Here is a 16,334-nt window from a genome sequence, read left to right as displayed (position 1 = left end):
ACAAAAAGCTGCAGCTCATTCGAAGATTTTATGCTCATCATTATTACAAGCAGACACGATTTTGGCTTCCCATTGCCTTGAAATGGCTGATGTGAGGAGACGAACTACAGTGTCTCTTGTTGCCATTCCTCACGTCTGAGAGAAAACACTAATGTATGTATTTAATTTTTTGCGTAATACACCTCGCAGACTCTAATTTTTGACCGAGAAATTAAAGAGCACTTCATCTAAGACAAAAGAGAAAAACAATAGTCTACAGCAGGCCTCACAGAATCCTGGACCAGGACAGAGACATAGTGAGGAAACATATGAATTGTTTCCAAAGTAAGAAAGACACTACTCCTGGCATAAATGTTTTACTTGTTATTTACCTAAAGATCGAATCGTACGCAAAAGGTATGCAATTTTTCAGCTGAAGTATACTGAACTAAATGTCAGAGAAAATAGACCTATGTACATAACTATTTTCAGAAGTGATTTCAAACTGAAATTAGATCTGCCAAGGTCGTATGCATCCTCACATTGCGACAGACATTTTGTCCAGATGGTTGGTCAGTGTTCATGCATATTCTGGCGAAGGAGTTAAGAAAGCTGGAATGAGAAGTTCAGTTACCATGCAAGATCAGAAACATCATACTAAACGCTTACTGCTGATTCTGTAAAACGGATTGGCTTGAGACATTTTTGAACTTGTCAAATGTCGTATTCATATATGACTTCAATTAAATTGCCTTTTTGTACCCTGAAATTTTAGTCACTTCTTTTACTTTACCAGCTGATGTTCAAACTATAAATAAAATAATTCATTATCAGATGACATTAAAAAAAACTAGATGCCTCATATCACCCCATCACCCTCATCACCATAGGTGACTCCAGATGACCTTCAAGTTTAATGTGTGTACCATGTGAGAACATCAATGAGGCGACATGAGATACATAGTATGACTTGCATTGATCTTCACATTCACATTGTAGTAAAATCAGGGTGTATATAATACTTTAAAAATGTTTTCACTCATAAAACTCACCAATAACATTTTAAAACAATCATAAAGTTACCAGTAGAAATGTTTTTATTAAAATACTGTTTATTTAAAAAACAATACATTTTCACTGCAACATGAACAATTTAATTTACATTCTAATACAACATGAAAATTTCATCAGTATGCTGATCTGCTGAGGTGGAAATAGGATGGCCTGTATTTCATGAAGATACACAAAACTCATCCACTTGGGGCCATACAAATGTGTCTGAACTGTTTTTATATTGTCTCAAAAATTTCACCTCAACTTTCCTAGAGCCACCTCTAGAATTTTCAGAAATTGTGACCACTTTTTCTACAAAACACTTTTTAGCAGCACTTTTTATAGTCATTTCAATCAACAGATAATCTTCTACAGCTATGCTTTCATAGGAAACATTATCTTCCTGTTGAACAACCTCTGGAAAAGAAAAGTTACTGCCATTGCTGTTAACATCATTCATTAATGAATCCTCAGGTTCATCACATTCTGCACTGGTACTCAAATCCAGTCGTGATTCATTAGGCTCAATATTTGACACGCTCTTGCCTGGTTCAGTCTGTATTCTTCTCTTCTTCTGTATCTGCATAGTACCATTTTCTTTTTCCCCTTAGTGCAACCTCTTCAAAAAGTCAGTCATACTCCCATGTAGTTGTTCTTCAACTGAACTTCTGTTTTTATTGTTTTTAACATTAATGGTACCTGTAGAAAGGATTTGAGCCAGTACCTTCTGCTGATTCACAGGAATGATACCACATTCTTCAAACCCTGACCTTATAATACCTCCTGCTGAGCCTTCAATTCTCGAAAAAGGCTTTTTTTAAGACGCTGACAAAGATGAGCAGAAATCCTTGACAGGCAAATAAATTTTATATCTTCCTCTCTGCATTTTGCTATTACAGTCTGTGATATGTGAGACGATAGACTGTCACCTATGAGTGTCCATGGTGGATCTTGCTTCTTTAAATATGGTTAGGCTATTGTCTAAAACCATCCTTGAAATGTCTACCGGCTCTCCACCCTGATTCTGTATTCCCATAACGTGCTCCCCTGATGTCCAAGTGTCCCAAAGACGAAGTGATTGATAAATGATTAAAGGAGGAAGAAGTATGCCATCTCCTGTACACGCCATCATGAGGGATGTACAGGCCTTTCAAGAATTGAGAATAAAATCAGGGTGCTTGAAACCCCTTTTGACCACAAAACATTTTCTGACTGGATCATCCGATAAATTTGTTTCATCAAAGTTGATGACTGTGCCGGCTTAATATTCTGTAGTTCAGCTTGAAGATTATTGAAAAAGATGTAATAATTTCTGGTGAAACGTGTGCTCAACAATGCTTTATATTGTCTACTAACCTCACAGACAGCACATTACTATGGCGATTCGGAAATGATCACACTCACTCATCACCAGGCATGTTCTTCCTGAATGTTAGGATGGTTTTCCCTTGCTTGTCAAAACAGTATCTAACTAAAAGTCTGATGTAAACAGTAATGGGAATCCCCATTCACTTATTGTAAGCACATTTTCACTAACGTATCTTCTTCTGTTGAAAACAGAGTGGTTCAAAATGGTTCAAATGGCTGTGAGCACTATGGGACTTAACTTCTGAGGTCATCAGTCCCCTAGAACTTAGGACTACTTAAACCTAACTAACCTAAGGACATCACACATCCATGCCCGAGGCAGGATTCGAACTTGCGACCGTAGCAGCATCGCGGTTCCAGATTGTAGCGCCTAGAACCGCTCGGCCACCCGGCCGGCGAAGACGGAGTGGTTTGTCCACCAATTTTATTAGTCTGTTTTCTAAAAACGTGCACGAGAAAGCTTGGACTTTTCGACAGAATATTTCTCAGCTACTTTAGAAAGGCTAGAGTGCACATTTTTACATCTTCAGAAGCCTTATCCAAATTTTCGAAATTGCTACTTGCGTATTTGCGTGTACCATCTCTTTTAACATGAACACGTGGCATTTCCTGCAAGAATAAAATTAAAAAGCTTTAGTAGGAAAGAGGTTGTGACTGGACAACAGTCTCTCATGTCAGCCTATGTAAGTCCCTCATCAATATAAATAATTCTCATAATTTACGCTTTAACAAAAATGTCACTTTTATTATTTTATATTCATGTCAAAACCTTGAAAATAGTCACCACGAAGTTTCACTCCTCGAAAATTACCTTCCATGTAGTAAAACAAAGAAAATTCCGGAAAAATTGATTACCTCTACAAAGACGATGCTGTACTTCCTGGTTACAAATCATACATGGCTGCCAACATAATTATTTTAAGAATGAATTTACCTCAGTCAGAAAGCTGATCTGATGTGCAAACCAAACAAAGGATAAAAATTTTGGTTATGTAAACTTAAAACTGGTAAATTGCGGAACTAGGCTATAAAGATATGTCATTTTGTCTCAAGTCACACCGGTGTCTCAAGTTGCTCCATTTTACGGTACTGGAAATAGCAAAACAACTGGTAATAATGTGACTTTGTGTGTCGATTTTCAGAAGATGCTGTTCCGTCCACAGTATAATCATTCTACTGTATTTTAGCAGTGGCAGCATTCTTTATAACCTGTCAGTATGGTACATTACATAATAATGGTAGTAACATGGCTTTCATGTATACTTAGCAAGAGAAGCGCAAGAAAGGTATCTTCATGCATTCCGAAGTACGTTTTTTACACAATGCAGTCCGCTCAATGATAGATGGGGTTCGGAGTCTGATAACCTGGTTCAACAGTTGTATTTGATGGGACAACTGGCGGATGATTACCCTTTTGCCATATCTGATCGTCTGTAAATAGTTTACTGCTGTAGACCAGAAACTCCTCGTTACAGGGCGTAGTTTCTTGCCGTATGGTAAAACTTTGCCCTTATAGAAACGAACAGAATGACTGGATTCCAGTCACTACTGAGGCAGATGACAACGGATTCCTTGTCTGCAAGATGGAAGCAGAGGATTTCAGGGATCGTAGTTCACTAGACCAATAGTTGAAAAATAACTGTTGTCTAGCTACAAATTTCATCTTACGATCCTGCTACACTAAGGGGGAGGAAGTCATAACATCCTAAAACCGTGGGTATGTCAGAGCAATGCAACGAAGCAGAGAGGTACAGGGAAAAGAAATCTGCCGCTAGATGAATTTCAGTTCCAAGTGACAAGAAGAAAGCCTTACTTGACATGTGCCAATACATTCCAACTTAAAAACAGAATTTCTGTCAGCAGCTACCCTGTGAATAGTGGATTTGCACGTCTGCGTTGCAAAATCCATTTAGCACGGAAAATGTAATGCTGGGCATAAATGTTTAGTGTAAATTGCAACAGCAGTTGTGTTACATTTTTCAGCATCTTATGCTGCTGCATGTGCAGATTTAGATCGCAACAAACGTTACCGGCAGTTTTACACTGTGTTGTTCTACTTCCTCAAAATCAGTTTTCTATTTCGTTAATAAGTAATGCGGAAGAAAATAGTGTTTCAGCAGTACAACGTTGTAACTCTTGTTCGTCCAGGAAAATTAAAATAGGACTATTTTTCGTGTAATAACTGTTACAAAAATATTCACGATGACGTTTTATCTCATGCACAGTGCCTGGACCAAGAATGCGCAAATAGGCAAGCATAAATCTTGTTTGTTCTCCTGTAAAATTTGCTTTTTGTTAGTTACGACGTTATGCAGTGAACGACTTAAGAATTAATCTACACTTAAGCATTACTAGCACGTAGGTTAATACATGCAGTTGAACAGGAAACTATTTTTCATGGCTACATAAATTCCGGACAATATATTTTAGTTCTAGAAGAAACACACTATTATTAATTCAGTTTACCAGAATAACTGTTCGCGTTTTGGATTCTCTCGTAGGAAGTTTCCACATTTGCTTTATTATTTCGCAAAATGAACTTACAAGCCTATGCTCTATCGTAGGCCGTTTGAATCGCTAAGAAAAAGACTATCAATAAATTAATAAGGGCACAGGTTCCCAACTTACCACAAGAAGAAACGCAAGCACCCAGTTCTACAAGAACGGTTTATACATAGCAGGTCTGTTCATTACGGGAAGCATCGCAAGCCTTTTATTCCTTAAATTCTAATACTTACAGTTAAAAGGAGAACTATGCCGGACTGCAAAATAAGTGACTGTTTGTTATGTAGTTTCGGTTGTTGTGAATTAGTTGGGCACATCGCTGTGAATTTTGAAGTAGACTTCCTAAACAAAGACTGTATGAAAACACAGAAAATGTTAACAAATCAGAGATGTAGTATTAACACTGCAAATTAATTATATTTATGTTTTGAATTTTGCTTATTTGTTGATACTGCAGAAAGGTATCGATTACGTTTTTCTTCTTTTTCTCTTTTTTTTTTAACGAAGAAATAGTTCAGAGATTATCAGGGAATTCAAATACCAGGTTTAATATATTCCGGACAATCCTATGGATTGAAATGTCAGTGTTGATGTTCTAAGTAAAAACCAGTTCTCTATGCAGAGAAGCATGTTTTCAGAAACGTAGATATAGTATCTACGTTGTACTAAACCAGTAGAGCAGATGAGTTTCTCTCCCTTGTAAGAATAAACAATTTGAAGAACCCATCTGCAGACAGACACGTGTTTTCAGAAAGTGATCACTGACACTGTGACTTCATTATTGCGTATGCACTCCTAAAGAAACAGTTCTTTCTTATACATTTCACTAACATAATCGAGAATGACCAGTTGACTGGGATGTAGCAACTCGGGTACAATATTTCAAGGATGGAAAAAATCTAAATAATATTCTCAATTTTGAGTGGAATTGTAACATCACGGAACGTCGATAGGCATAATAACAAAACTGCTCACTTTTTTTGATCCACAGAGAGCTTGAAAAAGTCGCTGTGAAGAGCCTACAGTTTTGTTCGCCTGGGAAGTCTATGCATTGCATGCAGTATGGTCCTTTGCTGTAATGGATGTAAATTTGATTTCCTTGGTGACATTCGCCAGGCCACTTTTTTTTTGTGAGGGGGAGTGAGGTGGCACGGGGCTTTACCTTAACATAATTGAAAATATGAGAAATTTGTATGATTTAAAATGGAGAAAATTATAGGGATTAAAGCAATAAAAATATTGATGGCAGTTCTACGTAAAATACCGATGACTATGATGTTTCTGCCTCTGTGACGTGGATGATGATGCTGCATCTGGCTTGTAGACAATGGGTGTTGTTGGTAAGCTAACAGTACTTTTTACAAAGAAATAGTTATGCAAGACTTGTTTGTGCGACGGCATCAGCTGTCGAACGACACCTCTACAGCGCAGTGGTCGTTCACAGTGTAGCCCCGCCACAACTGTTGTCCCTCTCCTACCGCACGTCTTCGCCGATGCAGGCCAAGATGTTTTGTGTGCGCGCTACCAGAACTACCCTTTGTGATATACTGTAAAGTGGCTACTGAAATACAGGTATAGACCTTGGACCTGGAAGTCATGCTATGGCTTTTCTTCATGTCTACAAAGGATTTATAATGACGTGACCTTCATGTGCAACACCAATTGTTCGACGAACAACCTTAAAGTGCTGCCAGCCTAATCTCCCAGAACACTTACAGCTGTTGTGAACAGTTATGATCTTTAACGAATTTGTAAGGCATAACTTACCATTTCTCTGTAATACAAGGTCTAATCACATTTCTGTGACCACCGCCCGTGTTCGACATCAATATGAAATAGCCACTCACGGTTGGGCAGGTGGCAGCAGTAGCAGTCAAGGGTAAATAAAGCGTGTGTAGGGGGCGTGAAAAACACCGTAGTTGTTTTCACAATGCAGAAGTGGAGCGATTTAGCTTATGTCCAGAAGGGCATGATCATTGGCTTTCAAGCAAGGGTGGAAGCATTATCAAAATGGCTAAGTTTGTAAACTGTTCACAGGCTGCCATGGTTAAAGTATGTTGTGCATGGGAAAACGGCACTGTCCAAAGTCGGCTGCAAGGCAGCAGTGGTGCATCACAGGCTACAGATGAAAGGGGTGAACGATGGCTGCACAGATGTGTACAGGCGAATAAATGTGCAACTGTTGAGCAACTGACCAGCTAGATGCACCAGGGGCTACCAACTGCGTCACCCTAACGACGATTCAATGAACTTTGCTGCATATGGGCCTCCATAGCAGGCACCTGATTCATGCACCCATGCTGACTGCTGTTCATTGGCGATGAAGGTTGGAATTTGCACACCGATAAAGCGACTAAACGTCCACTGACTGGCGACAGGTAGCCTTTTCAAATGAATCATGTTTCATGCTCCGTTGGAGAGATGGCCGTTGGGTCATTGCAATGGTTCAGGTCACAGGAGGGGCTGTTATGGATTGGGGAATGTTTTTGTGGCATTCCCTGGGTGATCTCATCATTCTGGAAGGCACAGTAGATCAACAAAAAAGTATGCATCTGTCCTTGGGAATCATGCCCACCCCTACATTCACCTTGCTTTTCCTCTACACGGTGGCATCTATCAGCACAACAGTGCCAAGTGTCACAGAACTCATAGCATACTTGCATGGTTCGAAGAGCACCAGATGAGTTTACTGTACTCCCTGACCCAGCAGACTCCCCGGATATAAAACCAGTCGATAGTCTGTGGGACCACCAAGATCAGGCTGTTCGTGCCATGGATCGTCAATCGAGAAACTTTGCACAATTGGCAATGGCACTGGAGCTGGCATGGCTCCAAATCCCTCTCAGTTCCTTCCAGAACCTCACTGATTCTCTTTCTGTATGTCTGCACATAAACCACACTCTTTGTCGAAAGAATGGAGTTAAGACAATAGCTAAGTGAGGCTGAAATCAGTCTGATTGTCAGAGATCACATGTTGTGTCATTCCAACCTCGAGATTTCGCGCGAACTTTGAGATATCATGTTAAAACTGCTTCACCAGGAAGAAATGCACATGATAAACAGGTATTCATTGGACAAATATATTATACTAGAACTGACATATGATTACATTTTCACGCAATTTGGGTGCATAGATCCTGAGAAATCAGTACCCAGAACAACCACCTCTGGCCGTAATAACGGCCTTGATACGCCTGGGCATTGAGTCAAACAGAGCTTGGATGGAGTGTACAGGTACAGCTGCCCATGCAGCTTCAACACGATACCACAGTTCATCAAGAGTAGTGACTGGTGTATTGTGACGAGCCAGTTGCTCGGCCACCATTGACTAGGCGTTTTCAATTGGTAAGAGACGTGCTGGCTAGGGCAGCAGTCGAACATGTTCTGTATCCAGAAAGGCCCATACAGGACCTGCAACATGCGGTCGTGCATTATCCTGCTGAAATGTAGGGATTCACAGAGAACGAATGAAAGGTAGAGCAACGGGTCGTAGCACATCTGAAATGAAAAGCCCACTGTTCAAAGTGCCGTCAATGCGAACAAGAGGTGACCTAGACGTGTAACCAATGGCACCCCATACCATCAAGACGGGTGATACGCTAGTATGCCGATGACGAATACACGCTTACAATTTGCGTTCACCGCGACGACGCCAAACACGAATGCGACCATAATGATGCTGTAAACAGAACGTGGATTCATCCGAAAAAATGACGTTTTGCCATTCGTGCACCCAGGTTCGTCGTTGAGTACACCATCGCAGGCGCTCCTGCATGTGATGCAGCGTCAAGGGTAACCGCAACCACGGTCTCCGAGCTGATAGTACATGCTGCTGCAAACGTCGTCAAACTGTTCGTGCAGATGGTTGTTGTCTTGCAAACGTCCCCATCTGCTGATTCAGGGATCGAGACGGGGCTACACGATCCGTTGCAGCCCTGCTGATAAGATGCCTGTCATTTCGACTGTTGGTGATACGAGGCCGTTGGGATCCAGCACGGCGTTCCGTATTACTCTCCTGAACCCACCGATTCCATATTCTGCTAACAGTCATTGGATCTCGACCAACGCGAGCAGCATTGTCGCGATACGATAAACCGCAATCGCGATAGGCTGCAATCCGACCTTTATCAAAGTCGGAAACGTGATGGTACGCAATTCTCCTCCTTTCACGGGGCATCACAACGTTTCACCAGGCAACGCCGGTCATCTGCTGTTTGTGTATGAGAAATCGGTTGGAAACTTTCCTCATGTGAGCACGTTGTAGGTGTCTCCACCAGCGCCAACCTTATGTGAATGCCCTGAAAAGCAAATCATTTGCATATTACAGCATCTTCTTCCTGTCGGTTAAATTTCACGTAAGTAGCACGTCATCTTCGTGGTGTAGCAATTTTAATGGCCAGTAGTGTAGATTAGATATTTTGTTTGTTCTGCAGACTCCTAGTACGAAGATCGCCTAGGATGTAGCACCTGTCAGAAAACAGTACACAATGCATATTTATAAAAGAACTGATATGCTAATGTTCCTTCCACAAATACTGAGCGACAAATTCCTCAAGGATTTGTAGTGTACTCAGTAACATGCATTAGATCATTCTTAGGCTATTATAGCCAAGCAATGTCCAAACAAAAACAGCTGACAAGTTTTGCTAACACATATGAGGCTGCTGCGATGATGCTGTGCCGAAGTCAAGTAATACACAACATTCATGTTGAAGCTTTCACGTTTACTAAATGAAAATGTAATGAAACACGCTTATCTTCTTTGTATTTTCTCTATTTCCTCTATGAGCCCTATCTGGTATAAATCCCAGACTAAAGAGCAATGTTCAAATAGTGATCGAATGTGGGTTTTGTAGGTTACCCCCGTTGTGTGTTGTCTAGAATTTCCAAGAATCTTAGTTTGTCATCTGCCTTGTCTGCTATTAGTTTTATGTGGTCGTTCCCTTTTAAATCTCTCCTTACTCCTAGATATTCTCCGAGGGTTAGTTTTCACTAGAGTGAGGTGTCGCAGAGTGTGGGTACTGCGATGTTTGCGTACGTCTGGTTAAGTTTAACCATTAATACACGCTCATCTGGAGATTGATTGGGTCGAAGTCGAACGAAGGGTAGTGCTTTGAAGGCCAGAGAAAAAAAAGTGCCAAGGCAAGAGCTAAGGGAAAAAACCCTCTGCGATGGTTAGGTCGGGTGGTAAGAGCAGTAGCGGATGTCTTGCTGCCTGCGATAGGTCATACAAGGGTAGGCTATGTTAGTAGTGGGTATTATGCATGTCGATACCTTTGACGTTATGCGGTGCTGTTGCTCGGCGGCTGCGGCTGGGTGCCGGTGTTGAACTCTCGATCAGTGTCAGCAACCTGCAACAGTTAGGTTTATCATCGTTTTGTGTCCGATAAGTCATATTATCAGATGCGCAGTGTAGGGTGATGGCGATTTGTTTGTGCGTCAGTCGCCTGTTGGTCGGCTCTAATAGCAGCTGGTAATTTCCAGTCAACGTTACTGATACGCAGGAGCTTGCCGACGTTTGTCGCTTGTTGGTGTATGCTAGCTTGCCATTGGTGATTATGCCCTAGCTAGTAGTGTCTTTGGCCGCTTGTGCTTCCACCTATGGTAGTGATCGTAGTTTACCAGAGTAAGGATGACAGGATTGTTCGAGTGTTTCGAGTTCCTGCATAGTCGTGTGGCGTATTTTTTGATATTATCGATATTATGCACCAGGTCATTTATATATACCGTAAGAAATAACCGTCCGTTAACACCTCCTTGGGGTATGCCTGAAATTTGCTTTACTCTCCATTAACAATGATATGCACTGTTAAGTTTTCTCGGAACTCTTCAGTCTAACCATACAGCTGGTCTGATATTCCGTGTGATCGTATTTTTTTCACTAGGCTGCAATCCGAAGCTGTATCGAACGTTTACTGGAAGTCAATGAACAGAACACGTGGTCTGTGAACTGCAGAATAATGGCGACATGTGGAGTGATTACTTTCTCATTTGAGAGAGCCTTGAAAAAAAAAAAAAAAAAAGCATGTCTTATCACTCTGAATATTTTCATCTAGGTAAGCATATCCATGAAAACAAATGATATATGTAGCTTCAACCACATAAAGACACTGCGTGCCTGAAGATATGATCGGAAAAACATTGTAGATTGGTCAACACTGAATCGACTGATGCTTTGTTGTGTACAAAACGTCGCATGATCAGGGTACATAACTGGTAGGAATTAAAATAAATTTAAAAGTTTGTATTTATTGAAGTAAGTCATTAATCTTTCTTTCATAATTGATTCTATTATTTTTGTGAATGGTAACACCAGGAAATGGACTGGTAATTTTGTATGTCTTGTGCATTACCTTTCTTTAGCAGAGGTGCAGTTTTTGCCTGTTTAAAATATTCTGGAGATTTCCCTGATGTGAAGGATTCATTTGCTCGTATTATATTTGTTAAGGTGTTCAGGGCCTCTGTATACTCTACTCTTTGTTTCAGTGCACGCATTGCTACTTCATCCAGCATTTTTTAGTTTTTTTACAGTTTCACTGACTTCATGCTCTGTGGTTGGTTGCAACATCATTGTACTTAGTGTATAATTATTTACAGGTGCTATATTTGCTTTTGGGAGCTTTTTATGTAACTTCTGTGCAATAATCGAAAAATGGTCCTTCATACTGTTTGTTAGATGGTGTAGATTATTTATTACTTTATCCACCTCCCTTATCAGTATGTTGTTTGTTTGTCTCTTTTTGTTTCCTTTTTTATGACAACCCACACTGCTTTGTTTTTATTCTCTGCACAGTATATTATTTTATCTTTGAATGTCAGCACCTTCCCAAAAATCTTTTTGTACCTATGATAGAAATTTTGAACTTCTGATGATTATGACTCTTTTGTGTTGAACTGAGGTACTAAAATTCATAAAAGTGGTACTTGATTTTCTTGTTTCAAAGATGAGTTGCAACACTCAAAGATACTCCCAAACAGAGTGTAATCAGCATGTTATGCCCGTAGTGTCCTGTCATCAGTGTGTAACAACCAGTGTCTTTTGGTTACATTCTATTCGCATGTACACTCAGTTCTTAGCTATGGCATTCTTTTCTGCGAAACATAAGAACGAAAGTGAACACAATGTTGAAACTGCAGAAAAGGGCCATAAGAATAATAACTAAAAATAGTAGTAGAGCTCATTGTAAAGATCTGTTCAAAGCACTGGGGATTATAACTAGAATACATTTACTGGTCACTTGTACACTTATGAGGGCTATTTGGAAAGTAATTTCCTATCGGTCACGAAATGGAAACCACTGCAAAAATCTGATGAAGCTTTACACAAGTGTGTTGGTCAGTGGCTCTAGTATGCCCATGTATGGCGTCACGTCTCTCTTTTCAGTTCTCTGTGCACAGTGAGCACGTAAAGATGCATAGGAAATAGCATCTCTGACCAAGTATGAGGGCCTGGTGAGAGAATTCGACTGATATCATCAGCTCTTATAACGCAACTGCCATGTGGTTCCTTTTTCATGGCAATTCTCGGCCTCACTGTGCAGGGGCAATGAAGATGCTCCTGCAGCGTTTTTGATGGGAAATGTGTGATCACCCACAACAGAGCCTGTTAACTGGCTGCCCCTGTATTTCAACATTGTTCACATGAACCGCTGGCTTTGAAGACAACATTTTGGCACAGTCAACGAGCTGTAGACCAGCGCAGAGTATTGGCGGAAAGCAAAGGCGGCTACCTCCTGTACCAGAGTATTGGAGAGTTGGCACGACGCTATGACAAATGTCTAAGTCGGAGCGGCGACTATGTAGAGAAGTAGCTGGAATGTGTAACTAACATAAGAACAAAATATGAACACAGTTTTCAAACTACAGAAAAGGGCCATAAAAATATTAACCAAAAATAGTAGTAGAGTTCACTGTAAGGAACTGCTCAAAACTCTGGGATTTTAACTGCACCATGTGAACACATTTACCAGTCAGTTGTACACATCAAAAATAGCGTTGATGATTACTGCACAAACAGCTCTGTCCATGACCATGGGACGAGGTCTAGACTGAACTTAGACTTAAAACTGTACAATAACTAACCAACGGAGATTAAAGAAATTCCTAAAACAGACTTACTTAAAAAGGCAGTTAAATAGTACCTGTTATTCCATACATTCTATCGTTGAAGGATTACTTAGATAACACCAGAAAGGGTTTTAGTAATAATAATAATAATAATAAAACATATAACATTCCACACAACAACTAAACACTTTGTTTTTTCTTTTTTTCCTTTTCAGGAAAAACGTACTCTCACAGCTATGCAGTGAAGAATCCTTTTTCTGAGGATAACATCGCACTTGTTATAGAGGGATGCTGATTCAGGCTCTGGTACTTAACATCTGAGGTCATCAGTCCCCTAGAACTTTGAACTACTTAAACTCAACTAACCTAAGGACATCACACATATCCATGCCCGAGGCAGGATTCAAACCTGCGACCGTAGCGGTCGCGCGGCTCCAGCCACTACGGCCGGCCGCCCTTGATAACGTCTCCTCAAAGACGTATAGCTACATTCTCCCTGTTTATGCTTTGCTGATTCAGTTTTTCGGGTTAGCAAATGGGTCGTGATGCTCAAAATGGTCCGGACATCAACGGTTAGTGTGTGTCGTGAGAGTAGTGTAATAAAACAATGTGTGCATAGTAACTGGGAGAGAGAAATGAATGAAGAATGTAGCACTAGCCTTTTACATTAGGAAATAACTTATTTGTAAAACAGGATGTACACTAGGGGTAAACCGAACGAGGTTTAAACAGAGCGGCCTTGTATTTGGGAGAGTGGAGGCTCCAATCTTTACCCAGCCATCCTGATTTAGATTTTCTGTGGTTTCCATAAATTCTTTCGTGCAAATGCGGTGATAGTTTCCACTATAAGACCAGGACTAACTACCCGTATACTATTAGACCGCAACTGATTACCTCTCCCATCACTGTCATACTATACCTGTAAGTCTATAAATGTTTCTATATATGACTTACTTTATCTTTGTTGTTCTTCATGATGATTTTTGGTCTGTAGAGTGCTCAACGGTGTGGTTATCAGCGGCTGTGCAAATTCTTAATATTTTCTCTGTCCAGCCCAGCCATTTTCCCGAATGATGGTGAAACGATGAGTACAACACAATCACTCAGTCCCCGGGCGGAGAAAATGCTCGACCCGGGCGGGAAACCAAATCCAGAACCCGTGATCCGGAGACAGAAACGCTGACCACTAGATCATGACTGCGGTCTGTTGTTCTTAAGTTGTAATACCAAGACATGTCCAATATCCTTGTAAATGAGATCTGTGGATGAGTAAAACCACTACTACTGCTAATACTGCTGCATGCTGAGCAAAGGCAGAAACTTTAATATTATACATATTTGCCCTGTTTTCACTCGTTTATAATCTAGTCAGAGCAAAGGTGCAGACTTGTTGCTGCTGCGGATGTAAATCGAAAGTGATAAAAGAAAGGTACATGACTTTGCCTAAAATGTACTTACGATGTTGGTGGCTCTTCCGCTGTGAGCTGCTGTTGCCAATTCGTTTCCATTGGTCATAGCCAATCGCGTGATAGCATAGGTAGCCAGTGAAAATAGTTGAATCTAGTGACTTGTTTCGGCAGAAGATACGAACTGATAACTTTTGTCTTCGACATGCAGAGCGGGAAATTGAAGGTTATTTATCCGGGTGTTATGTTCAAAATGGTTCAAATGGCTCTAAGCACTATGGGACGTAACATCTGAGGTCATCAGTCCCCTAGACTTAGAACTACTTAAACCTAACTAACATTAAGGACATCACACACATCCATGTGCGAGGCAGGATTCGTACCTGCGACCTTAGCAGCAGCGCGGTTCCGGATGAAGCGCCTAGAACCGCTCGGTTACAGGTGCCAGATTCAGTGTTATGGATTATAAAGTTGATTACTGGTTTTCACCTTTACTTCTTATATTGCGTGTTTCTCGGCATATGACAGGTTTTCTTGGGATATTGTTTCATATTCCGATGTTATAGTTTGGTTGTAACTGCCGAAGCCAGCGAATGTAACTGGAGGAAAACTGGATACGGTGACAATTGATCCGCAGGGTAGACCGAGATCTAGATTAGGTTGAAAATTTGCAGTTTGGCTATGAGTTGGTGAAGTCAAGGAATGTGAGTGTAAGAAAACTGATGATAGTAACGGACTGATCTGTAGTGCAGCCTGAGGTCTACGATCTGTAGTGTAGCCCGATGATCGTTTCAAAACTTTTGTAGGGTTTCTCAGAATGTCTCAATTTTCCTGGTGGTGGTTAGGCAGGAAGAGTAGCCTACAATTTAAATTTTATGGTCTGTTTGCTTTATAGGACAGCAGTCTGCACAGTATAATCCATTTTGTCGCCATATCATTTCGTACACTCGTCATCACGACGACGTTAGTCAAATACTATTTTGTCGTTGGTTCAGCCATCGTGTCTAATCTACCGACTCGTTATTCGTCGTGTTTTTTCCCCATCATTGACCGTGCAAACAGTTCCCAGCTCCTACACTCAACAGAAAAGCCGCGGACACAGTAAAAGCAGTTTTATGGTTACTTTTCATTGGTAAGTTCTGTAAACGTCCAGTAATTCGTGTCGTCCTAATAAAATACGCTTTATGTGTTGATTAATATTGAGAGACAGCGTAATGAAGGCATAAAACTGTGGGGCTTTTTATATCACTCTATTGCATTGTATTTACGGACAATTGATAGATATACTTTGTGGTTGGCAGAGTTCTGACAGCTAGTCCGTTGAATCTATGCACGTTTTGAGAAATTTCACGTGCACGTAAGATCTGTACTAGTATATGACAGTCTGAGTCATTATGTCTTCATGGGCATCTACAGAAATTCATCCCCGAAGGGGCAAGATTTCAAAAGCGCAATTTTTGGTGTGTGGGAGACCTTACGAATACCGACATAAGGTCGGGACACACATAACCGCACCGAGCCCGCGCCAGCACACGGCTAAGTGTTGGACGTGCTACGGCGAGAAAGAAAAAACAAGGCATTAGAACGTGTAAGGGCACACGCCACCGCACCGCGCTAACACCATAATGGTGCATGGAGACCGCACCGTCACGGACTAGTTCAGATTACTTTTTGACGGAGAACGGTGCGGGCTCGTGCAACATGGAGAGCGGAAACCTTATTGAAGAAGTGCGCAAATTCCTTGTTCTGTACGATCAAAGTGATGATGGGACCCTTACCAGCTGGGTCTCATTCAAGAGATTGAAAAGGTCCAAAGAAGAGCGGCAAGATTCGTCACTGGTACATTTAGCCATCGCGAGAGCGTTACAAATCTCGTAGAAAGTTTGAAGTGGGATACACTTGCAGATAGACGACGCGCTAAACGGAAGGGGCTGCCCACACATTTCCGAAATCCGA

General features: G+C 41.0%; 1 protein-coding gene across 3 annotated transcripts in view; it reads right to left on the bottom strand.

The window, feature by feature from the left end:
• LOC126266691 (GILT-like protein 1) overlaps window positions 1-5,265 on the bottom strand; it is a 76,273-nt gene extending 71,008 nt beyond the window's left edge. For 2 of the 3 annotated variants that reach the window (XM_049971124.1, XM_049971125.1), the window contains exon 1: window positions 5,139-5,258. In XM_049971124.1, coding sequence (XP_049827081.1) covers window positions 5,139-5,222 — 84 coding nt within the window. In that variant the 5' untranslated portion in view covers window positions 5,223-5,258. Of the gene's footprint in view, window positions 1-5,138 lie in introns of all 3 variants that reach the window. The other variant, XM_049971123.1, reaches the window with a different exon arrangement.
• Window positions 5,266-16,334: the final 11,069 nt, after the last annotated feature.

Source organism: Schistocerca gregaria, chromosome 4 (genome assembly GCF_023897955.1).
Source record: "Schistocerca gregaria isolate iqSchGreg1 chromosome 4, iqSchGreg1.2, whole genome shotgun sequence".
NCBI lineage: Eukaryota > Metazoa > Arthropoda > Insecta > Orthoptera > Acrididae > Schistocerca > Schistocerca gregaria.
Note: the sequence above shows the minus strand (reverse complement) of the source record. Positions and strands in the feature narration are given on the sequence as shown.